General features: G+C 45.1%; 1 protein-coding gene across 5 annotated transcripts in view; it reads left to right on the top strand.

Moving 5' to 3' along the window:
• Positions 1 to 21,141, top strand: part of LOC310829808 (acid-sensing ion channel 2) — a 385,605-nt gene extending 364,464 nt beyond the window's left edge. For 2 of the 5 annotated variants that reach the window (XM_083708772.1, XM_083708773.1), the window contains 5 exons: positions 2,231 to 2,322; positions 4,547 to 4,591; positions 7,012 to 7,091; positions 12,439 to 12,507; positions 14,209 to 15,284. In XM_083708772.1, the coding sequence (XP_083564898.1) occupies positions 2,231 to 2,322; positions 4,547 to 4,591; positions 7,012 to 7,091; positions 12,439 to 12,507; positions 14,209 to 14,310 (388 nt within the window). In that variant the 3' untranslated portion in view covers positions 14,311 to 15,284. Of the gene's footprint in view, positions 1 to 2,230; positions 2,323 to 4,546; positions 4,592 to 7,011; positions 7,092 to 12,438; positions 12,508 to 14,031; positions 14,096 to 14,208; positions 15,285 to 16,445; positions 16,705 to 21,039 lie in introns of those variants that run through there. The other 3 variants (XR_014557372.1, XR_014557373.1, XM_083708774.1) reach the window with 3 other exon arrangements.
• The last annotated feature ends 4,164 nt before the right edge of the window (positions 21,142 to 25,305 follow it).

Genomic DNA, 25,305 nt, shown 5'->3' with positions numbered 1-25,305 from the left:
GCATTGTCCTTTTTTGTAAATAAATTTTTATTTGATTTTTAAAAATATAAACATACAACAAAAACCAATTCAAAATCCAAATATCGAGATTACTCTGAATCTCCTAACTTCCCCTCATCCCTTCCATTGGGTCTTGTTGATAATATTTTCAACCCCATATCAATACTTCTCCGATTTTTTGTTTTTCTAAATTATCCATACATTCTGTTACATTACAAGTGTGGTTAAAATCCTGCCAATGTTTTAACTTGCTTACAATGATCTTGTATATAAATTATAAATATTTCCCATTCCTTTTTAAAGATCTTGTCTTCTTGATTTCTGAGCTTCCCAGTTGAGTTTTGCCATTTCGGCATAGTCCATCAACTTGGTTTGCCATTCTTCTCTGATCGGGGTTGTCTCTCCCTTCCATCTTGGGGCTAGTAGTATCCGTGTGGCCGTTGCCATGTACATGAACAGTCTTTTCTTGTCCTTTGGAACCTCGGTACCTATAATTCCTAATAGGAAAGCTTCTGGTGAAGCAGTTGCATTGTTAAAAGACAGGCAGATGCCACAATATTCAAGGCAGCGACGAGGCAAGCGGCACAGAAGCTAAGCGCAGTCATTACACTCGGGGCAAGTTACTGAGGCTGAGGAGCTAGCTCTGAGCTCTGGGCTTCTTCAGTCATGGTCTGCTCAGCCAGCCGACTGGATGCTGGTATTGCAAGCTCACCATAGGGACTGAGCGCCGATGGCACTGACATCTGGGAGTTCTAGCGTTACACACACCTACGTGCATGTTGCCCCGTTAGTTTAACACGGGGCAAATGAGCAGCTGGAAAGTGGAAGGGAGAATACTGCCAACCTTGGTGGCTTAAAGAGAAATCTGCACTATGGCTGTGTACATGTGATACACCTAAAGCACATCCTTACCACGAAGAATCCTGGGAACTGTAGTCTGTTCAGGGTGCTGGGAATTGTAGCTCTGTGAGGGGTAAAGTACCATTTCCAGGATTCTGGGAGGGCGGGGAGAGGTGTTAAATGTATGGTGCGTACCAGCTGCGAGCAACTGGTGTCTCCTGACTGAAACTAGTTAGACAAGGGGCAGAAAACGGAAACCAAGATATCAATAAAATTGGAACACTTTCCTTATGAGAAAGGACTTGGAAATTGGGGGGTGAGCTGGAGGGGTCAGTGTAGTGGCAGGGAGGGGGGAACCCAGGAATACATTTGGGCGGTGGGGTGCTTGACAGGGGCTTATAAAATTATGCAAAGTGGGGAGAAAATTTAGAGAGAAACATTTCTCCTAATAGATTGTCAGGACAGGGCTGTTTTGTTTTGTTTGTTTAAGGTACCTCTTCACAAAACACACATCTTTCTTTTGGGACTCGCTGCCATGAGCTCTCTGGAGACTTTGTTTTATTATTTATTAAATTTGTATACCAGCCTTCATCCATAGATCTCAGGGCAGTTCACAAGCTTAAAAATACAAGACGAAAACACAAAAAAATATGTAATAAAAAGACCCAAAGAACTACAACCCACGAACCATATTGGATCAATCTGTGGAGGAGGAGAGGTCTGTCAGGAGCTAAAAGTCACAACGGCCATATGGAACCTTCTGGTTCAGAGATGCTGCAACACTGAATTCCAGTTTGGGGGTGGGTGGGTATAAGGAAGGAAGGAAGCAGCTGAGGGGTGTTATTGCCTTCAAGCTCTGCTTAGAAGACTTCTAGAAGTGCCTGGTTGGCTGCTGTGGAAAAAAGAATTATAGAGGGACCTCTGGTCAAGATCTGGTGGGACTCTTATGTATGTTAATGTCTTTGGAATATTTGGTGCCTTGGTTTTCAAGTCCCAAAGGAGCTGGCAGTGTAGCAACTTACAAGCAGCTTATGTTTTTTAATCAACCGTATATTGTTATTTATTTTTTGGTGGGCGGTGGGGAAGAGCCTTGAGGATGGAGGAGGTGTAAGTAAAAGCAGTACGCTGCGGTTGTCTAGAAGCCGCAAGGCGCGTTGACAGACTCCCTACCGATTACATAATATCTCTTTCCCTTGGGATGGCCTGACCCCCTGCTCAGGCATAACACATCCCTCAGGCTACCCATTTGGAATATGAGTTTTCTCTCGTCGCCGCTCACTCAAAAACGTGCCATGGCAGCAGAAAGCTTATTTGTTTTCACAGATGCGGCTCCTTCCTTTTGATTCTGTCTCTCGGCTGCCCGTGTTGTTTTGTTTTGTTTTCTCCTCAGGGAGAATATTCTTGTGCTCGATATATTCTTTGAAGCCCTCAACTATGAGACCATTGAGCAGAAGAAAGCATATGAAGTGGCAGCTTTACTTGGTAAGTAAGAATCCTGTGTGTGTGTGTGTGTGTGTGTGTGTGTGTGTGTAAAATGAATGGAATTTGGGGGGTTTGGCCCAACTCCCTTCCAGTGGTGGTGGGCAATTTGAGGCAGAGGGGAAATGAGGTTAACGGGGTGGCGGGGAGATCACCCAGCAACTAGTCACAATGGCTATATCCTACCTCCAGGGTCAAAGGCACTCTTCCTCTGAATACCAATTGCAGGCATGTCCACAGCATGCTTGGAACAAGAAAGTTGCCAGCCTCAGCAAGGAGCAGCTAGGAGCATGGGTTGCAAGGCCAATCAGTTTTGTGCAAATCGCTCCCTTTGTGCGCAAAGCACCGTTTCCTCCCTGTTTCCCATCGGCAGATTTCCCCCCCCCCCCCGAGCTTATTACACAAGCAAGACCCTTCAGCCAGAGAGATGCAGTCCTGTGCTGCTTCCCATCACCACCTGGGTTATCGCCTCCCTGTGTGGCATCTATATTCTGCCACTGGTGGAGTGCTATGTGATTTGGCATTGAGTCATCCTATATCCAGCATGCTCTGCTGTGGTGGCCTTTGATGTGGAGGTTTCCATCTTTCCATCCTCTCATCAAAGTCAACAGGAGGGTAATGCTTTGTGCCATGTCCGTGGACTAGTGTAAAGTTGGGCTTCTGATGTGGCCTGCTCATGGATCAAAAGGGATATAGGGGCCAACATATATGGGCGTCTCCTTTTGGCGCACAAGGGCCCAAGTTCAATCCCCGGTCAGTGTGGGCAAATGGTCTGATTCTGTATAAGACAGGTTCCTGTGTTGCACTGTGTCACCCAAGCCCTGTTTCAGTCACTCTGCTGGCATATCTTTGCCAGTAGAACAGCTCCAGCAATGTTGTTTACTGCCAGCCTACCTGGCATGTTCTACCAGAGGTGTAGCTGTCATGACAGTGGCTTAGCTGCTGTTTTTCCAGCATAGTGAGGCCTCTACCCAATCCTATGTGTCATTCTCCTCACACTCTGCCAACAAATCTTTAGTGTGTAGAATTGCCACCAGTAATTAGAAATATGAAAGAGGAGAGCGCAAAATATGGTTTGAAGCTCAATGTCAAAAAAACGAAGATCATGGCCACTGGTCCCATCACCTCCTGGCACATAGAAGGGGAAGAAATGGAGGCAGTGAGAGATTTTACTTTCTTGGGCTCCATGATCACTGCAGATGGTGACAGCAGCCACAAAATTAAAAGACGCCTGCTTCTTGGGAGAAAAGCAATGGCAAACCTAGACAGCATCTTAAAAAGCAGAGACATCACCTTGCCAACAAAGGTCCATATAGTTAAAGCTATGGTTTTCCCAGTAGTGATGTATGGAAGTGAGAGATGGACCATAACGAAGGCTGATCGCTGAAGAATTGATGCTTTTGAATTATGGTACTAGAGGAGACTCTTGAGAGTCCCATGGACTGCAAGAAGATCAAACCGATGCATTCTTAAGGAAATCAGCCCTGAGTGCTCACTGGAAGGACAGATCCTGAAGCTGAGACACCAATACTTTGGCCACCTCATGAGAAGAGAAGACTCCCTGGAAAAGACCCTGATGTTGGGAAAGATGAGGGGCACAAGGAGAAGGGGACGACAGAGGACAGGATGGTTAGATAGTGTTCTTGAAGCTACTAGCATGAGTTTGACCAAACTGCGGGAGGTAGTGGAAGACAGGAGTGCCTGGCGTGCTCTGGTCCATGGGGTCACAAAGAGTCGGACAAGACTAAACGGCTAAACAACAACAACAAATAGAAATATTTAAAAAGGTGAAAGAATGTATATCTGAAAGCAGGTTAGGACAATTTAAATTAGAGTTTATTTCCTCCACGTATGCCTGGTTGCTAATTTCCATTCTGTTGTAGACCAGTGGCCTCAGTTTGTCTCCTGCTCCCGCCCCTACCCTGTCGACAAGAGTTTGCCTTTCTATCCATCACAATGAAGAATTATTGGCTCGCTTGACTTGTCAAAGTCAGAATCCAGCCCGTCTGTTATTTAGATGAAAGAAAGGAGAGTTTAATGTCTGTCTGTTTGTCCCAAGGCCTTTGTAAGCAGCGTTTAAGCATATACCCTGTTGTCATGGAGATGTAAGCCTTTTCTTTCTTTCTGAACAATAAGCAGAGGGATTCTTACCAGTTTATATAGAGAACAACTATGATTTTTACTGGCAGGGAAAGGATAATCTGTTCAATAACATATTCATCCCTAGATGCTTCATGGACGTTGAACAAGAACCTAAATCAGAGTAGCAGAAGTAAGCAAATATAACAATTGCATTTTTTAAAAAAACCCAATAGAAGAGAGATTCCAGATTTTCAAGAGCACAATAACTGAGAGGCAGGTAGAAATTCAAAAGGAATTTGATCCTTGTATCATCTTCATAGATGGCATATAACAGTACACAGCAGGGCCTTCTTGGTAATGGTACCAGGTCTATGGCACTACCTTCCCATTTCTGCTCCAATGGCCTCTCACCTTATATTCATTCAAGGATCAGCTGTCATATAGATTGTCATATTCTGTTGCTACTGTAAATTGTGGTTTTAATTTTTTTATGCTGTATTTTATAAACATTGTTTTCCACCCTAGTATCTCTATGAAGAAGGATGGGATATAAGAAATATAATTATTGTAATCAATGATCATTAATAACAATAACAACAACTGTGGGAGATTGCAAATACTCTGAGGTATAGGCTAAAAGTTCCCAAGAACCAAGGAATCAGAGAGGATGGGCAGATAGCAGATAGCATCAGAATTAAAGCTATAAACCTGTACGTATATGATTTCCTGGAAATAAACTCTGTTGAATTCAGTAAGAGGTACTTAAAAATCAGCAGTCTGGTGCTACAGCTGAAATGGCCAATGCCATTTTAAGTTGCATTTAAATTAGCATCAGAAAGCTGTGAGAGGAAGAAGGCATCTCATGGATGCTTAACATGTTTACTGACAGTATGAAAGGAAACAATATGCTTCTCCAGGCAGAGGGTAGGTTTTGGGAGAAGTTGATAACTCTTCTCCAAGCAGCTCAGCCATCAGAACTGAGCTGATGGGTAGGGGTGCTTTAGCTTGCAGAAGGGACAGTCTGTACCACCCTTGCCAAATCTGTACAGTGGTACCTCGGGTTACAGACACTTCAGGTTACAAACGCTTCAGGTTACAGACTCTGCTAACCCGGAAGTAGTACCTTGAGTTAAGAACTTTGCTTCAGGATGAGAACAGAAATCGTGCTCCGGCGGCATGGCAACAGCAGGAGACCCCATTAGCTAAAGTGGTGCTTCAGGTTAAGAACAGTTTCAGGTTAAGAACAGACCTCCAGAACGAATTAAGTTCTTAACCCGAGGTACCACTGTAATTTTATCCGAGAGGACAGGTGCAGCCTGCTGGCTTAGGGTCAATGGTGGACAGTGCAGTGGCAGTGCTGACCTGATTTCACCAGTGCACTTGCCCTTTGCTGACCTCCCCTCCAACTCGCAGTAGCAGCAGTGACTCATCAGGTAATTGCCACCACCTCACTATGCTATCCATTACTATCAAAACTGAGCATCTCAACCACAAACATAGCTTCTGCGCCAGGACTTCCCACCTACCAAACACACACACACACACACACACACACAGAGGTCATTCTTTACTCACTCACTTTTCATGGAGGATACAGATGCCCCTGTCAATCTGCAGCATTCTGGTGTTTTCTGTGTGGTCCTCGGATTTTCCCACCCCCAAGACCAGAGTTTTAGTGGTGGGATGTGTGTGTGTTACAATAAAGCACAATTGTAGAATTCCCCCTTTTAGTGTTGACAGAAGAAGTGCTACTGAGACTTTTTAAAGTGCTGCTGTGCTTTTAATTAGACACTTCCTGTGTGCAGGTGGAACCCATTTTATCACTTCCTGATGAGTGTGAATGGAGGTTAGCCATCAATGGCATACTAATTCCTCCTTGAATAACCTCTCCTAATTGTTCCATCATCAGTACTGGCAATGGGGAGGATTAAATTGCCAGTTTTCTTGAAATAAGTTTATTTCACTGTAAAATAAGGGGAGAGAGAGGAAGGCTCTTTGAACTATAATAGGCAACTTGTATTGCTCTGCTGATCACATACAGCCAGGAGCCCAAGATCTCAGGAGTGATGCTAGTGTTGACCAATTCGGAGGCTACTGCCTGCCAACCACAGGAACTGATATTGCAAATGCCCTTCTGTTTGGTGCCTAAAGAGGACTCTGAGGCCCAAGTGTACTCAGTTCCCAGTAGCTCAGTGAGACAACGCCGCACAAGACCTTTAAAGCATTTTCAATGCACACAACTGCCTTCCTCCAAAAAGGAATTACATTAAATGCATTTTTTTAAAAAGGATGCTGGGAATCATAGCCCTGTGAGGGGGAAACTACAGTTCCCAGGATTTTGTGGGGAACTACTTTGAACATGCTTTGGTGCCTGCACAGCCTGGTGATAGTGGCAAAGCCCAGCCAAACAACATTCTGCAAAGCTTTTGCTAGAAACCAGGGAAGCCTCTGCTCTGCTCCTGAACTGGACTGCTTGAAGGAGGGTAGCATGTTTTGCCCCAAAAGCTGGTGAGCACGGATCCGCAATAGGTCCAAACTGTGTTATTCTCTACACCCCCATAAATAGTGTGTGGATAAAACGTCTGTTTCGGTTTCCTTTCCCTTCTCCAGGTGATATTGGAGGTCAGATGGGTCTTTTTATTGGTGCTAGTATCCTCACCATTCTGGAAATATTTGACTACATCTATGAGGTAAGTTGTGGCCCTCCCTCTGTTGTGGTGACATATGTAATCCTAGCATCCAGGTGCCATCCAGCCCCTCCTCTCTGACCCCATCAAGTGCCTAGATACTTAAGCTTCCTTTGGCTCCCTTGTATTTTCTTTTGAAGTTGCCTCGAGGTTTTTTCTGGCTAAAAAAAGAGAGAACGTAATAAATGACTGGGGCCTGCAACAAAATGTTGTGGTGTGACATGCCCCATTTCATTCTCTCTGCCTCTCCTGGACTTCGATTCCCACCCCGCTTTCTCTACAAAATCCATTCCCTGAATTCCCCAGCCTTCTCCTTCCAAGACAAAATACATTTGAAATTCTGCTATCTGCATTTCTTGGGATTTCCTGATTGCAATGAATTTTGAAAACGCGAAGCGCAACATCCAAACCCACATTTCAAGTTTCTGCTATAAACTCAGAAATGGTGAACCAAGTTAGAGAAATGTAAAGCCTGGGTCTTGTGTGCTATCAAGACCAAATTGTGTGCAACAAGAACCCTCAGTAATAAATCTGGGCTGCAGAACAATAGCCCCCAAACTTAAATTAGGCTCCTTCAAATGTCAGATTTACAATTTTTAAAAATTGTATGACCAAAATAGATGTGCTGTTTAAATGCTTACTTGCATTGTGCATATTTGCATGTTTTATTAAATGCAAATATGAGCCTCCATATGTGGGGGTGTGATAATTATCAGGACTGCAGTAGGCGTTGTGGGGAGATTTAACCATTTCTTCCCCTACCACAGCCCTAATGGAAAATGCTTCTTCAAAGCTGCTATTTGCATTGGGAGGAACTCCCACCTCCACTCCCATCCCAGTCTTATAGCAAAGATAAGAAGAAAGCACAGCTGCCACCAGTGGGGGGATTTTTGGACATTGAAAATAGCAGCTTCAGTGAACAATTTTCCTTTGGATCACAACAGGAGAGAAGAGGGATATAGACTCCCTTCCCACTTGCTGTAATCCCAGTAATTATTTGGCTAATAACCCAGCAATTTCTGTTTGCATTTTTTTAAAGAGGAAGCTGAATGTAAAGATGCATTTAAACATGATGTCTAGCATGGCCCTTAGAGAAACCAAGACACGAGAGAGATGTAAAGGGGAGGGGGAGGCAGTCCCTTAGGCCTGGCTCTGTCCCCCCTTTTTTAAGTGGCAGCAACAGGAGAGGCTCCCCATTATACATTGTTCATTCCTGCTTGCTCAATTCTCTATCCCTTCTTTTTCCTGTCTGGGCAGCTCAAGCTGGAGTGGCCAGGGAACTCTTGAGCAGAGTGAAAGATGGGAGCACCTTCCTTGCTCCTGGTTCACTCTGCTTGGTCATCCGCAGGCCACCATTCCTGCACATTGCAGAGGTGGGCACTCAATTAATCGAGATAGAAAGTGGGCATAATACCTTTTTAGTTGTGGACAATTGTCCAAGCAATGGAGGTTATTATGTATCACCTGGTATTTGTTAAGACTGTGATTATTTTAGCATATACGCTTTGACAAAGCTCTGTGGACTATTTTGAGATGATTCTCTGATTGTGTGTGCAGTAGTACCTCGGAGGTCGAACAGCATCCATTCCAGAAGTCCATTCGACTCCCAAAACATTCAAAAACCAAATCATGGCTTCCGATTGGCTGCAGTAAGCTCCTGCAGCCAATCGGAAGCCGCGGAAGCCCCATTGGATGTTTGGGTTCCAAAGAACGTTCGCAAACCGAAACAATCACTCCCAGGTTTGTGGCGTTCAGGAGCCAAAACATTCAACTTGCAAGGTGTTTGGGATCCAAGGTATGACTGTAGTTCTTTTATCTTTGTTTTAATTTTAAAAAAAATGGGGGGGAGAAAGTGAGCATAATAAGAGTACTTTTAATTTTTATACCGCTTTTCTATATATGCAAGGCAGTTTACAAGCTGAAGAAACAGCAAAGAACACACACCTTATAATAATCTGATCCAATACCAAAAAAAATGTTGTGATAAAAATATAACTTTAAAATAAACAACTTATATCAAATAAAGGAATATCCAACAACCTATTAGAATTTAATAGTACAAACTGAAATTAAATAAGGCCTACCCTGCTGTGACACAACTCCAAATACAGGGAGCTGCATGTGGATAAATTTGGGCATAGGATCACCTGTGAGGCCCCTGTCTTAAAATACGCTCTGCCCAGCTACCTTTGCTGTGTGCTAGTTCTGTCAGAGCCACCTAGCCAGGGGCCTCGTTCAGCTCAGCTGGATGCCAGCTCATGAGTTTGGCACATGCGGCTAGGTGCTCTGGAACACGCAGGCCTCTCTCTTAAAGCAGCTTTTTCCGAGGGGTGGATCGGGAACTGCGGTGGCTGGTGTTCACTGGAACTGGTAGGGTCAGCCAGCAGTAGGAGGAGCCAGGCAGGGCCAACAAATTCTAGTTTTGTCCCCATCACCCTCTCTGCTGAGTTCTACAAGGGCAACAGGGAGACTAAGGAGGAGGAGGAAGATGCTGACAGCCAGGGCCAGCACCTGGACTGGATGTAAATAAGTAGGCAGACAAGAGGGGTCTGCCCCTCCTTCATTTTTAATAGCATTTGGATGGCAATCTGACAGGGATTATTTAGCTGTGATTCCTGCCTTGCAGGGGGCTGGACTAGGTGGATCCTTGGGTTCCCTTCCAATTGTACAGTTCCGTGATTTTTTTGGCAGTCTGGGGCTGGTGGGGTAGTGCCCCAGTTTCCCTAATGGAGCAGCTTTCACAGATGCTGAAGGCAGAAGCAGGCATGCTTCATGGAATCTTCTCTCACACATGCACACCAGCAGCAGTCATCCATTGCCTTCTCTTCCCCCAGGGACCCTCACAGACTTTGAAGGTTTTCCATCTATTTGTGTAAAACTGTGTGGTTACGTTTTGGGATTCCTTTCGGGTCGAGCGAGTGTTAAAACCTAAAGTAAAACAGGCCAAAGGGACGCGGGTGGTGCTGTGGGTTAAACCGCAGAGCCTAGGACTTGCCAATCAGAAGGTCGGCTGTTCAAATCCCTGTGACGGGGTGAACTCCCGTTGCTCGGTCCCAGCTCCTGCCAACCTAGCAGTTCGAAAGCATGTCAAAGTGCAAGTAGATAAATAGGTACCACTCCGGCGGGAAGGTAAACGGTGTTTCCGTGCACTGCTCTGGTTCGCCAGAAGCGGCTTGGTCATGCAGGCGACATGACCCGGAAGCTGTATGCCAGCTCCCTCAGCGAATAAAGCGAGATGAGCACCACAACCCCAGAGTCGGCCATGACTGGACCTAATGGTCAGGGGTCCCTTTACCCTTTACCTTTAAAACAGGCCAAATATGAGCCCTGCAACCACCATGCACGCCACCTTTCAGCTCCTGCAACACTCGCTTCCCAGTTCCCCAGGCAGTCAGGTCTGGGCAGCCATTGTTATGCCACGGAACGTGGATTATGGTCCTTCTGCACATTGCGTGGTACCTTCCACTCTGTCTGATAACCTGTCTTCTGTAAAAAAAAAAGTAAAAAAAAATGGGGCAAGTGTCTAGTCCTGATGTTGATGGGGAAATGAGAAAGGCATTTACTCAGAGTTGTTAGCAACTGAGTAAAGGGTTGCTTTCACAGTAGGGACCTTTCAGCTGGAAGCGTAATTGAAACAGTTAAAACAGCCCTGTATTCCTTATAAAAATCCTGCAACAGTCTCTTTTGTTAGTAGCTCCCTCCTTGCCCCTTTCTTTTAAAATGGGTTTTTCCTCTCTGCTTCTGCCCTTTTAATTAAACTTCTCCTGTTCACTCATATGACTGAATTCCTGAATCAACTTTTGATTAGCTGGTTCCTGTCCCCTTTCAAGTGAGGGGATCTCCTTTCTGGTCTCTTATTTGCAGCTATTTTATATTATTATTATTATTATTATTATTATTATTATTATTGTGCAATTGCAATTATAAAACAAGGGTAGAAATAAAAGTGAAATTGCTCTGGCTGTTAAGAAGAAACCTGTCATTATTGCCCTTCTGCCCCTCTCCCCACAAAAAAAGGAACAAGAACCAGCCATTGAAGTGGTGAATGTCAACCATGTGAGTAAACAGAAAGCCGCTAATTAAAGGGGCAGAAGCAGCTTTAACATATAAAGGGGGGAATTTAAGGGACAGACACCCTGAGAAGCCTCAATGACATTTTGCCAGTCCCTCCTGAGAAGGTTGGCACTGCAATTTTTTTTTTTTAACAAAAAAATACAGTTCCCCAAATGAGGTCTAGAAACAGACACAAGGACAGTATGGGAGATGCTGGAATGAAATGGGTCGGCAATCTGGATTCTACATAAAATTAAGCAAAAGGATGGCATCCACTTTTTAAATAAAAGGTCTGTGTGGCAACAAGGTTGGAAGGGAAAACCAACCTTCTCCTTACCGTGATGACCCTGCACCTTCTCATCTCTCTTCCTTCCTCTCCCATGTCTACAATTTCTAAAGTGTAGATCAGATTCCTGTGGTTTCACTCCATGCCTCACTTTTGAAAATTTGCTTCTGCTTCCAAAGCTGCTCCTCTCATAGGTGCTTCAAGTTTTACAGTGCTGACAGCATTGAACAATGGGATTAATGTGGCCTCTGACCTCCTTCCCTCCTTGGGCACCCATAGCTTGATTCAGCAAAAGTTATTCCATCTCCCGTCCATAGTGGCCCCTTGTAAAAATGCCACCGGGCATTTATCATTGGTCTTCTGACCTGGCACATGTACTCCTTAGAAGGCAAAGAAAAGGGGGCAAGCTTGCTCATTCCAGCACACATGCTGGGGTCTTAGAAGCTGTAGCGAATCAGCAAAAATTCAGCACCAGGAGAGGGGGGCGGGAAGAAAGAGAACCATCTAAAAAAAAATAAAGTAAAAGGAGATACAGTGGTATCTTGGGTTACATACGCTTCAGGTTACAGACTCCGCTAACCCAGAAATAGTACCTCAGGTTAAGAACTTTGCTTCAGGATGAGAACAGAAATTGTGCTCCAGCAGTGCAGCAGCAGCAGGAGGCCCCATTAACTAAAGTGGTGCTTCAGGTTAAGAACAGTTTCAGGTTAAGAATGGACCTCCAGAACAAATTAAGTACTTAACCCGAGGTACCACTGTATAGACTGGAAGTATATATTTTTGACTCTTACCTCCTTGATAAGTTTATTGGGTGGCCATAGGTGAGCAACTACTTTTTCAGCCTCAGTTCCATAGCCGCAATATGATATGAACCATCTGCATGGACTAGCAGAAGCAGAATTAGTCTCCTATAAAGCAAACAGGACCAGTTTCCATGCATCTGCAGATGGATGGGCTGTGCCAAGGTTCTGTTGGGACTAAGAGCCTCCCTCTTTCTCCCATTTCTTTTAGCTGATCAAGGAGAAGTTGTTAGATCTTCTTGGCCAGGAAGAGGAGGAAGGAAGCCACGATGAGAATGTGGTAAGTAAGCATGAGATTCCCTGACACGGGCTCATTGGTCCTGATGGTTTTGAAAGTTTGTCGGCTTTCAAGAAAAGTAAAGAAGAGCAAAAACTTTGGAGTATTTCAGGTCCTTGTGAGCTTAAACTAAACTAGCAAAAAGACACATCCATCATGCTGTGTCAAGAGCAAAATAGTTGTTAGCCACAGTAGTAAAAGATAGATTAGACCTTTTATGGAATACACTGGAGGATGCGACTGTTTGCATCAGAGCCCTGTGTGCATGATTTATTTAGATTGTTGTTATTTTAGTCCCTTCCCACAATTCAAAATAATCTTGGTTTGTTGACATTTTTTTAAAACGCAGATGATAGCTAAATACATGTGTCTGTGTGTTTGTGTGTATGGATTTTATATCACCTTCTACCTCAAGGCAGGTCCCAATATGGTAAATAAATAAATCACAGACATGATCCAGCCAGAGTTAAGCACATATTTCTATGGAGTGTGAACCATGTTCTTAAATCCATCCCACTGAAATCAATGGGTCTTTAAATTTGCAATCCTGTACATATTAGCTGACAATAAGACCCACTGAACAAAGTGGAACTTAACCCTGGAATAAACATTATTTAGCTTGTATTGCACAACACTTAAATTTGGATGGATTGTGTTCTGTATTTTTACAGATTCTCTGCTCCCTCAGATTTAAAATTTTACCAATAATTCAGTTTGAGCTGTCAGGTTTAAAGCAGAATACTGTACATGTTTACCCAGTGTGAGATATTTCTGAGTTCAGTAAGACTTACTTGCGTATTTTCAGATTGCAGCTGTTTAAACCCCCAAAGACATTTGCTTTTCCAAATTTGACACCACACACACGCCCACACAAAATGCACATTTCAAAACCGATTGTTTCAGATTTCAAAGCGTGATGGTTTCAAGGTGCAAACGTCAATACTCACAAGCTGATTACTTTGAGGTTCTGTTTATTTCAATGGAGAAATTGAAATAAGTGCTTAACTGACTTCTAGTGGAATGAAGAGGCTTTAAGCATGTTTATGGCTCATGTTCAATATTAATGTACATTTTGACACTAATAGTATGAGATTTGTTGCAGACGCAAACAAACACATATATACATATACAGCACACACACACGACATACACACACATGGTTGCCATGACTATTTCCGCTAGATTTGTTTTTGGGGGTTTAGACTGCCTTGCTGAAAGCCACAGTGCTGCTTTGGAATCTCAGGATTCAGTGTTTGAAAATCACAAGTGCAGCTGTTTCATCAAAAGTGGAGGCTAATCTTACATAAGCTCCCTCCACTCCAAGTTTCTTTTCCTAATCTGTTTCAGTTCTAGGCGCCTTAATAGTATGAGGAATTGGATACTCCCAGCCCCTAGGGCAGATATTAAAGTAAAACCTAGCATTTGTATATCACTTCTCAGTCGGGTCCAAGCACTCCCCATGCATTGTCTCAGCAGTCCTTACAATGTCCCTGGAAGGTAGGCCAATGTTTTATCCCCGTATTGCAGATGGAGAGCTGAGACTGAAGGAAGAATTGGTTGCCTAAGGCCACCTAGTGAGTTCATGACTGAGGTGAGATTTGAACAAGGCCCTTCTGTGCTTACTGTCTCTTTAGCCCCTGCACTGCACACCATGTTTCCTTTCTCTCTCTTTCTCTTTCTCTTTCTCTTTCTCTCCTTCCCCAGAGCACATGCGAGCCCTTGCCAAACCACTCCGATCCCATCAGCCACACTGTGACGGTCCCCCTGCAGACGACCCTGGGCACGCTGGATGAGATTGCGTGCTGACAGCAGCCTCTCAGCACCATGGATATCCAGATGGCAGAAACTCTTATCCCCCCCTCTGCCCCCCACCCCCGGAAGCCAGGGAATCTTGCTCAGGTTCGCCGCACAGGGTGGGTTGGGGTGTGGACGACCACGGAGGAATTTGCTATGCATCCAACTCTTCTCTTTCTCTTCTTGCCAAAATCCAGCGAGAGGCGCTTTGGACTCAAGTCGCGTCCCTCTGTCCACGTAGGGAGGGGAGGGGGAGGAGGAGGGTGTGCGAAGGGGCAGGGCAGGGTTGTCTTCGCCAGCAGACGCCGCGCCTCGTTTTTTTGTGGTTTTATTTTTTGAACTGTACAAATCCGACAACCAAGGAACCATCATTTCATAAACTGCCAGTGACTGTACAAAAGAAGCCTGCATGCCAGTCTTTTTGATGGCAATATCTCCCCCACTTTCTTCTTTCTTTACAAGCCGTGTCTTAACAGCTGTTACTTTTTTTCCACGACAAAAGAAGAGGCCACGGCACAGACGTTCCCTCCCCCTCCCCGTCTATCCCGTCCCATCCTGTCCCCCCGCCCAAGAGTTCACAATTACATGACACCACAGGCTGAGTTAGGAACAATCAGAGGCCTGACCAACCTTCAAAAAGCCACTGTTCCTTTTGTCTTCGTCTCAATCTGTGAAAGGGTCTCGGAGCCCTGTTTGAGATCCTTTATCTGGACCCAGTCACCGGCCACCAAGGTGAGCAGGCTCAGCTACAAAATGGCTCCCTTCATCTTACCTCCGCAGACTGCCCCCCCCCCTACACATAGGCACCCACGAACACACCAGCCCCGTTGGCACTCGTAAGCCACAGCTTCCGTCTTGTTCAGATTGGTGTGTAATACAACATGTGTGTCTCAGGGCTGAGGGTGGGCGTGGGGGAGGCTGTGTTCAGTTGACATTCTGACCTACCCTGCTTCCTCATTCTATTAAAGGTGGTCTTGTGGAAGGGGCCAGTTTGTGCTGCATCTGTTTATTTGCACCGTCGCGGATGCCTGACCAGAGCTGGGAACCTGCAGAAAGGGGGAGGGGTGCTCTTTGCAGACATTCTTTGTCCTTTGTTCAGACTGTCAGCATGCTCTTAACATCTTATTTGGGTTTAATCCATTTCTGACCAAGTGAGCAGCCCTACAGTCAGACACAGTGACCTGCTTTGTTCCTGTTTCATAGAACTATAGAGTTGGAAGGGACCATAAGAGTCATCTAGTCGAAGTCCCTGCAATTGCAGGAATCTTTTGTCCAACGTTGGGCATGAACCTGAGATTAAGTGTCTCGTGCTCTACCTGCCAACTGAGCTATCTCAAGTTGTAGCTACATTGCTTAGTTTCATTTAGCTATGTTGTGGTTTGTTGGAATGTCCAGACCTAGTCAAGCAAACTCACCATGGTTTGTTTTCTGGCAACAAACTGCCATGGTTTGTTGTTAGCTTGCAAACCATGGCTTTTTTTAACAGTAGCTTGACTTTTTGTCCTGACCCATTAACGCTGTGTGACCGTGGTTTGTTTAGCCACTGCATTGCAGATACTTGCCAAAATACAGGGGCATTTGGCAATATCATCTGGAAAATAAACCACAGTTCATAGCAACAAGCTGTGGCTTGTTTGCTTGTCTGTGGCATCAGGTGGTTTCTTGAAATCACGTGATTTCTTCCATGGCTGAAACAAACCATGGCTTAGTGTTATATGCAAATGCAACCAGTGAAACCACACAGCAACCATTGTTTAGGAATGGCATCATGTTGGCTGTGTGATTTCTTAGTGTGTTGATCAGTGTCATTTTCCTTACTGAAGTTTGATGGCATCCAGTGTCACAACATCCCTTCTCATGTGTGATGCTTTGATTAACACTGTGGTCCCATGAGCTCTTACTTCTGAAGTATTTGGTGAGCATTCCAATCTGATTTCTTTGAACAAAAAACAGAACATGATAGGATTTGCTATGGAAAGACAGTACCCAATTTCACCCCTAACAATAGTTCAACACACACACACACACACACACACACACACACACACACACACACGGTCCTTTTCTGGCTTCCATTAGAAGTTTGAATTTCAATAAGAAAGCAACACAATAATGCAGGAAACCCCTTTTCTCCCTTTTCCTTTTAGGTCAGTTGTTTAGAAGGGAATGTCTGGACAAAATGAAAACTGCTTGCCTCTCATGTTGCTTAAGCTAGAAAATCTACAGATAATGTGCCATTGTGGGACAAGGTGTGCTGGCACATCATAAATACTCATTGGAAGATGCACAATGTATCAGGGAGCAGTTCCAGGAATAAAAGGCTATTTGATCTATTTCCAAAGAGACCTCTGGCCTGAACAGCTTTTAAGGATTGTGGGGGAAGGATTGCAGCAGGAAGCAGCTAAGGTGGGTAGATTATCTACAGTTAATTTCCTAGTAAAGATGACACATATTCCTCATAGAATGCCCAGAAGAATAGAGGAAAAGTGGAAGAGAAGGGGCTTGTGAAATAGGTATATATGAATTTGGTTTGTGCATTGTGTCTAACCAGCTGTGGAAAGAGCAAGCCTCTCTAATGCAGGTAATTTAACAATTGCAAAAGAGCTAGTAAGAAAATGAACAGTGCAATTCCATCCCTGTCTACTCAAAAGCCCCACTGAGTTCAATGAGGCTTTCTCCCCTATACAAGGGAATAGGATGTGCAGCCTAAGTGGACAGCATTTCTGTATCTAGTAGGTCTTTTTCAAGCTACAATTAGCTTCCAGGTCTTAAGCCCTAAACCTCAGCAAAACATGCCCAAGAACTACACACAACATGCCTTAAAGAGTGTCCTGCAGCTTCAGCAAAGCTGAAACACCCTTTCACCAAGAATGCCTCCTGTCACCTCCATTTATTTAATTGAAAACTATGTAAATACTACCTAATGTTTTGAAGCTGTGTGTGACACCGAACTATGAAGCACAATCAAAACAATAGATCCGTATAAAGACACAAAGCAAAGCAGGAATACGTATGCAATCCCAGCTGATGGGCTGTGTTGTGTGCAAGTAAGGTCTGTGGTCAGCACATGCCTGTATGAACAAAACATGTTTCCAGCACATGGCGAAAAGGTAATACGTCTTTCTCATGGGGGAGGCTGTTCCAGAGGGTAGGTGTGTCATTTCTGTAAAAGCTTCTTACAAGTGGATTCAAAGTGGAACATTGACACTGTGGTGCCACCAAGAGGACTTCATCTGCTTATCTCTGTTGAAGGCATGTAGGATTTTGCCAAAGAGTGTTTGATGAATTGCCATTTCTTGCTCCTTTTAAAAAACAAACCCAGATGCAACATAGCAATATATAATAAAGAACCTCTGCACATATAAGTGCTTTTCCCTTGTGGCTATGCAACTGCACTTGGAATTATTATTATTATTATTATTATTATTATTATTATTATTATTAAATTTATATACTGCCCTATATACTGGTCTTGAGGCAGTTCACAGAATAAAAGCATCAGGACTTACTTCCTTTGGCAGATGTGTTCCCCATATACCTGTGTCCTGGTGCCTGCCTTAGTTTATATTGTATTTATTGCATTTATCGTGCTCTGCCTTCACTGCTGACATTCATATTTATACGTCCAATTTTTTATTGTTATCATTTCACCCTGCCTAAAACAATGAATATATAACAAAAAGAAACCCTAAAATTATTTAATTGCACCTAACATACATATGATCTTGTACATTTGAGTTCCAATACGTAAGAAATGTGCTCCTTTCATCATTGAATATGTCATCAACCTTCCCTCCCTGACCTAGACAAAATGAGTTACATTGATCATACACGCTATGTGGGAATTTTCCAATGTTATCCTGATGACAGTGATGAGACTGAGGATAGGCAACAGCAAAAGCAGCAGCAACAGCCACAGCTGCCGCGACCCACTGATGAAGGTCCCACTGATGAAGGTCCTGATTCTGAGTCTGAGACTGAATTGGGTGATTCAGAGGATTTCAAGAGTGCGAAAGCCTCTATGCGACCCTCTGAAAGTTCTGATCGAGAAGAATTGGAGGAACCATTGTTCACAGTAAGCAAGCTACAGAACCATGAAATACCTGTTTCCACCCAAAGAGGGCGATAGTGGACCAAACAAATCAGCATGAACAACCTGGTATGGTTCTGTAGCTTGCTTACTAGACACCTTACCTTTTGCAGCCATTTTCACGTTGCTTGCTGCGCATGCCTTACATGCTATATCCCAGATACTCATTAGCCACTGTATCTCCCCCCCCCCCCCGCCGCCATTTATAACTAACAGGCATTCTATCAGCATTCACCTTTAATCCTATTCCAAAATTGCATGGGAGCTGCTGATCTCACTTGACAAAAAAGTACAACTTGAGGGCCTAAGGAAAGGGTGCCTCCCCAAACCATACCCACCTGACATGTGGCATCAGGTGGGTGGATCGGCTACAAGACCAAGTTCCTCATGGGGAGCTTTCTCTCATAGCCATCCATTCCAAAAGCAAGGCTGAAATCCTCACCAATCGGTTGATGCCCAACCAAGTCAGTTGTGCAGCTGATCCCCACAGAAAGCATCTTCGCCAGTTCTATGCTCAGCATTTTACTGCTTTACAGAGCCTCTTGGACTGCAGTTCCCATGTGCCCGACAATCCGCTGGCGGTTGGTGCTGTATAAAGGGCTTTCGACAGGTGGGTTGCCCAGCTCACCTGTCAAAAGTGGGGGCAGATCTGCCTGGCCAGAAAGGTTCCTCACCCCTGGTCAAAGGGAAGATTATAATGAAGTCATTTTCTCTATATTAGGAATTAATTAGGGATTTATTAGATGCAGAACTTTTGGAGATTAATTACTTTATCTTTTGGCACACCCAATAAATTTAGTTTGCATCTGCTCTAATTACATTGCAGTGCCGAATATGTGTCATAGATTTTGAGATAGGTTTGACTTAGTCTTCATGGGGTGATGTTCCATCTAAATCAGGAGTGGCTAACTTGTTATTGCACTTCAGCTCCCATCATCCCTGATTGTTGGCCATGAGCTGATAAGACTTGGATTCCAGTATCAGGAGGATCGTAAGTCCCTCACCCCTGTTACAGCTACTTGTGATAGAGAATTACAAGAAGTTTACGGAGGTACTCCCAGACCATGGCTGAGCCTTATGCTAGGACAATACTGTATACTTGGCCAAGACCACGTACTTTCATCACTGGTATTCAATTCCTAATTAACAGATCTGCAACCATGATATTTCATGCACTTCCAGAGCAAACTGCAAACACTTCCAGTTTACTGAGCATTCAGCCTGATTTGCCGGCAGAGAGATTAGACAATGTGGGCTATTTAATGAGCATTCATTTGGATTTGTTTGTGGGGAGATTAGAAGACATTGTGTCAAAGCAAGTGTTATTCCCCACACTCCCAGTGTGTTTTGCAATCACTTTGTGATTTTTGTGCTTTTATATTGTAAACTGCCTCGCGATCCCTGAATGAAGGGCAGCCTAGAAATTTAATGAATAATAATACTAATAATTTGCACATTCCAAAACAATATGTGAACCGAAACACAGCCACCCTTTGAAATCCTTGCTTCACCCACAATTTGCAATGTGCTTCTCCTGCTGGATAATGTGTGCGAATTTGCATATGCTTGGATAAGGTGTGTGTAAAAAACCGTATACATTTGCGAAATAACGTACAAAAATGCATTGCATTAGGGCAAATTGGTTTTGCAAAAATGTGTGGAACTCAGAAGAATTGCATGTAAACATATGCAACCTTAGGAGAAATTCACGCTGATGCGCTGATGAATTTTCATGAGGGTTTTAACAACAAATAATTTGCAAACTGGTGTGGAACTGCGAAGAGCTGAACTTCAGAATGGAAATGGTCACCCTCCTCTGCACATGTTTCAGCTTGCCAGTATCTTTCTGAGGGAGTATACCAGGGAAGAAGGGCTGCGAAAGAAGATGAGAAGTTCAGTCATGGATCTATTGATGAGTTAGTGCACAGCAAGCCATTATTTCAAACCTCCCTGTCTCCTGGCATCAGCAACTTTTCATGGGATACAGCTTGCCCTGTCTTATTTTCTAGTCCAAAACATTTTGGTACCTGAGACCAAAACAACAAACACTACCACCCAATGATAGGACCCTCTCCCTGCTGACGGACTTGTGATACAATCTAGAGGTTTGTGGACTGCCTCCCTAGGTTCCTGTCAATCTGTCTGCAGCCTGGCTCACCCAAATTATGCTGCCTGAGACAGTCAGTCACCCTCACTTTCTTGGGCAGAGCCATACCACACATTTAAAGCATCCCCCCAAAATAATCCTGGGTATTGTACTTTTCCCTTCATAGAGCTACAGCTCTCAACAGTTATCAAATTAGAGTTCCCCTGATTCTTTGGCAGAAGTCACATGATTTAAATGTGCAGGAGATGTGCTTTGGATGTATGGTGTGAATCTGCTTATTTCGTGGTGTTTCTGTGCCCAGTGTATTTCTTGCTCTCTGTTTCTGTGTATTTCTAATGGCCATGCATGATCTAAGGCTTCCACTTGCCTCCCCGCTCCCTCCACCAGCCTCTTGCTGCGTCTTTCAAGAGGCTTTAGGCTTCAAGAAAGCTGTGAGGTCCAGCTAATCGGCTCGCTCCTTTGTGACACTGATGTATGGGACATCATAAAGCAAACGAAGTACCCATCGGGGCTGGATTAATCTCCTGCCCCTTTTCAACAACAGGACCCATCTCTGTGCCAAATCATTCGACGTTACAAGGACATTTTTCTCTGTCTCAGGGAGACATTTCATTTTCAGAGAAGACAAAGTAACTCTCTAGGTAAGTTACAAGCCAGCCGTAGGGCTTGTGAGGTTTCTTGGTCTGGTTCCAGAGCCTAGGGTGAGTGGGTGGATTAATTAACTCTTTGTAAAGCTTTCCTGTTGAGACAAGCCTTTCGGGAATTGGTGGCCAGAACAGGTGACTCCATTCACCTCTCCTTGGCAGCAAATAAATTAATGCCCTAATGCCTAATAACCTGTGGCCATCCCGATGGTGATGGACTCCAGCTCCCATCATCCCTGACCATTGAGCCACACTGCCTGAGACTGAGGGAAGTTGGAATCCAGCTACATCTGGTGCACCACAAGTTCCTCACTTCTGCCCTAGGTTCTCCAACTTGGGGCAGGGGGCGGGTGTCTCTCAAGCCTCCTTTCTCACTAATATTTACCATATTTTTCGCTCTATAAGACGCACCAGACCATAAGATGCACCTAGTTTTTGGAGGAGGAAAACAAGAAAAAAATATATACTGAATTCCAGAAGCCAGAACAGCGAAAGGGAGATGTTCTGGCTTTTGGGATAGCTGCACAGCCTGCAAACGCTCCATAAAACGCACACACATTTCCCCTTACTTTTTAGGGGGGGGAAAAGTGTGTCTTATAGAGCAAAAAATAGGTACCGTATTTTTCGCCCCATAGGACGCACCGCCCCATAGGATGCACCTAGTTTTTTGGGGGGGGAATAAAAACAAATTATTCCCCCCCCCAGGCGCGGGGCTGGTGCGGGGGAAGCCTGAGCTCCCCCCGACCCCAGCCCCGAGAACAGCCTGCTATCCGCAAGCCTAGGGAGCCCGGCGGGAAGTCGCGCCAGTCTTCCCAGGCTTGCGGAGCCCCAGGCTTCGGAATGCAGGCAGCTCTGCACAACCCTTGGGAGACTGGTGCGACTTTGCGCTGGGCTCCCTAGGCTTGCGCAGAGCTTCCTGAAGCCAGGAGAGCGAAAGCCTGCATTCGCTCCATAGGACGCACACACATTTCCCCTTCATTTTTGGAGGGGGAAAAGTGTGTCCTATAGGGCGAAAAATACGGTATTTATTCTTATTTATTTATTCCATTTATATCCCACCTTTTCTCCAGTGAGCTCAAGGTGGGGTACGTGGTTCTCCCCTCGTCATTTACTCCTCGCAACAACCCTGTGAGGCAGCTTAGGCTGAGAGGCTGTGACTGGGCCAAAGTCACCCAGTGAGCTTCATGGGCATGTCAGGATTTGAACCCTGGCCTCCCCTCACCTTTGTCTGACACTCTATAACCACCACACTAGCTCTCGGATGCTGGGAGCTGGCAGGCAGGCTCTTGAGGCGGAGAGGCTCGATTCCTGTCCTTTAGATCAGTATGGAGAGCCATGGTGGGGTACTTTTTTCACCTGAGGGCCACATTCCCTTCAGGGAGGCAGGCACATGCCAGCAGCGTGTGGAGTCAGAGGCTAAAATGGGAAGGTTCCTTTTGTACCTTGGGCTTCTCTAGGTAGGGCCCAGAAAAACCCCGGAGAGCTGCTGCTAGCCTATGTATGTAGACCCCTGGTCATCAGCTGATGGCCTAATCAAAGGTGAGTCACAACAGGAGCACTACCACCCTGCAAGTATATGGTGAAAGATGAAGAAATGGGTCCCCATATGCTGTTTGGGTTAAAAGTGAGCCCTGGGTGTGAAAAGGTCAAATATACATGTAGACAATAATGAGCTAGGTAGGCCAATGGTCTGACTTGGTACGAGGCAACTTCCCAACCAAACAATCCCAACCTGGAATTTAAAAAGAAAGAAAATCACTTAGGCCTACAAATCTAAAGCTTACAGCTCCCCCTGGTGGTCCAGAACTATTTGTACAAACAGCTTTAGCTTTTTTCATAGAATTACAGAGTTGGTAGGTACCCCAAGGGTCATCTAATCCAACCCCCTGCAATGTAGGAATCTCTCGCCCAACGTGGCGACCCTGAGATTAAGAGTAATGTGTTGTATCGATTGAGCTATCCACAGTTTTGGATTATGATGATTTGCTTCTTCTCCCCATACTATTATTTTTATACTTGTCAGCAGCTTCACAATGCTTTTGCCTGGGTTCTCGTTGTGGGGTGAGCCTCTTAGGTTGGAAAGGTGGGATCACTACGTGACCTGGAAGTGAGCAGAGTGAGATGGATGGTGGTGATGTGTGGGCTCCTTGCTCGTACTGGGAACTCTGGAAGCAGAAGGAAGAGCTTCTTAGTCCATCTCCTTCAAATCAAAGGCTTAGAGAGCATCTAGGTAGGTCACACCAGTAAGCAGATGGTGCAACAGGGGAAGAAGCAGGTGTAACCACAATGGCACCCTTTAGACTGTGATTCCTATCTGTAACCATTGAGGTTGGTGGAAGGTGGAGTCCAGCAATATCTGGAGGGCGCCATTTTAGTCCCTTTTGCCGTAGGTTGTAGGTCCAGATTTGCCGTAGGTCCAGATTTGGCCCTGCACAAGTCCCAGCTGGGCCTGCAAGACTCTTTTCCCCCAGACCATGCCCACCTGCCCCAGCCCTGACATGTGACGTCAGGTGTGGGGCAGGTAGAGATCAGGCTCAATGAACTCTATCGCAGAACCAGTTCCTGCAGAAAGCAGCTTTTGTGGGCCTTTAATGTAGATTACTGCCTAAGGTAAGAGTCACACCCATTGCTTAATTGTTTGTTAAGGGTGCCAAGAGTCATTAGGAGCAGTAGCGGAGCAAATCTGGGGTGGCGTGCGGGGCCTCCGAGGAGGCTGCCTGCCTCCTCCCAGTCAGCTGCCCTACAGCTGAGGGGGAGGTGGGCAGACTATTTGGGGCAGTGTGGAGCCTGCAGGTGCACTGCAGGCCCTGCGGTGAGTGCATTTTGTCACCCCCCTCAGTGGTGACACCTGGGGCAGACCGCCCACAGTTTCCAGAATTCTTTGGGGGAAGCCGTGGTCTAGAGGTGCTTTAACTGTATGAGGGGGCTGTGCCCCTAGGTTCACATGGGAGAAGGCACCTGAAGTGTGCAGAGTGATTGTCTTTGTGGGTTCTGTGTTGGAGCCAGATGGGGATGGCCCTAGGTTGTGAGTTTCACCTATGCCTAGTCAGCTCCATACTGCAACGCTCAGCAGCCTTATCTCCTTCCGTATCTCATCTCCTTGCTCTCTTGTTTTCCTGTCTGGCTAAGCTGATTTGTTTTCAGTTGCTTGTTATGAAATACCAAGGCTGCCTGACACTGCAGATTCCTCTCCCAAACCCCCTTCATTGTTCCTATGAAAACCACAGATAATCAGAGGAAAGCCTTGCGTGATGTGAGGTTCAGAAAAGAGGACAACATCGTGTTCCGGGTTGACCTCATCATGGCCTAAATGTTGCATTCTCATCGTTCTTGACTGCAGCAGCAGCTAAAAGCCCCCAACTTACAAAGCATAAATTTTCTTAGTATGTGAGGCTTGTTCCACCCTCCTCCCATTCAGTCTTCTAAAGAGAATGACAGGAGCCTCATTTGATGAGGTTGTTGGCATTGGACATAACAATGATTTGTATCCCGTGGAAGTTTGAGATAATGAGGGAGATGAATATTCATGGAAATGAGAGGTCACACATATCCCACAACTGTCCCAATTTAAGCGGGACATCCTGGAATCACAGAAGCCAATTCCAGCTTCTGTTTGCATCCCAGAAGGTCCCATTTTTTGGTCTGGCGCGAGCCAGCAGGGTCACACCAAAGAGCCAGACCGGAAGGTGCTCTGGCATGACCCCAAGTTTGGGGACAAAAATGTTGGAGAGTATGTAGTTCCATGCTTGCTTTCCTTCCCAATACAGGGCTACCAGAGACAGAGAGAGAAAGGTGTAGCGGTTAGAGTGTCAGACTAGAACTAGACCATGAAACTCACAAGGCTACAGATCTCACTGTTCTTTTCAGCACATTTCTCCATCACTTTCCTAACTGCAAAAGTCCTCTCTCTTTTTTAAAAGAAAAAGAGTGGCAGTGACTTGTGCATTTAACCCACTTTAAATGCACAAGCCAAAATTTCTGGTATGTGCTTGAATCCCTCACACAAAACAGCGACAGTCTGGAGACACCCCGAGTATTTACCACACGAGTAAGGCGATGATTTAAAATCAGAATAGAAGAAAGTGACCACTCAAGCTGGTACTGTTGCTGAGGCACCAAAAGTATGTGCCTCAGAGAGGTGTTAGAATCTTTATGTGTGCGGTAAT

The sequence above is a fragment of the Podarcis gaigeae genome (assembly GCF_964106915.1).
Source record: "Podarcis gaigeae genome assembly, chromosome: 13".
In the NCBI taxonomy this organism is placed as follows: Eukaryota; Metazoa; Chordata; class Lepidosauria; order Squamata; family Lacertidae; genus Podarcis; species Podarcis gaigeae.
This window is presented reverse-complemented; position numbering and strand designations above follow the sequence as displayed.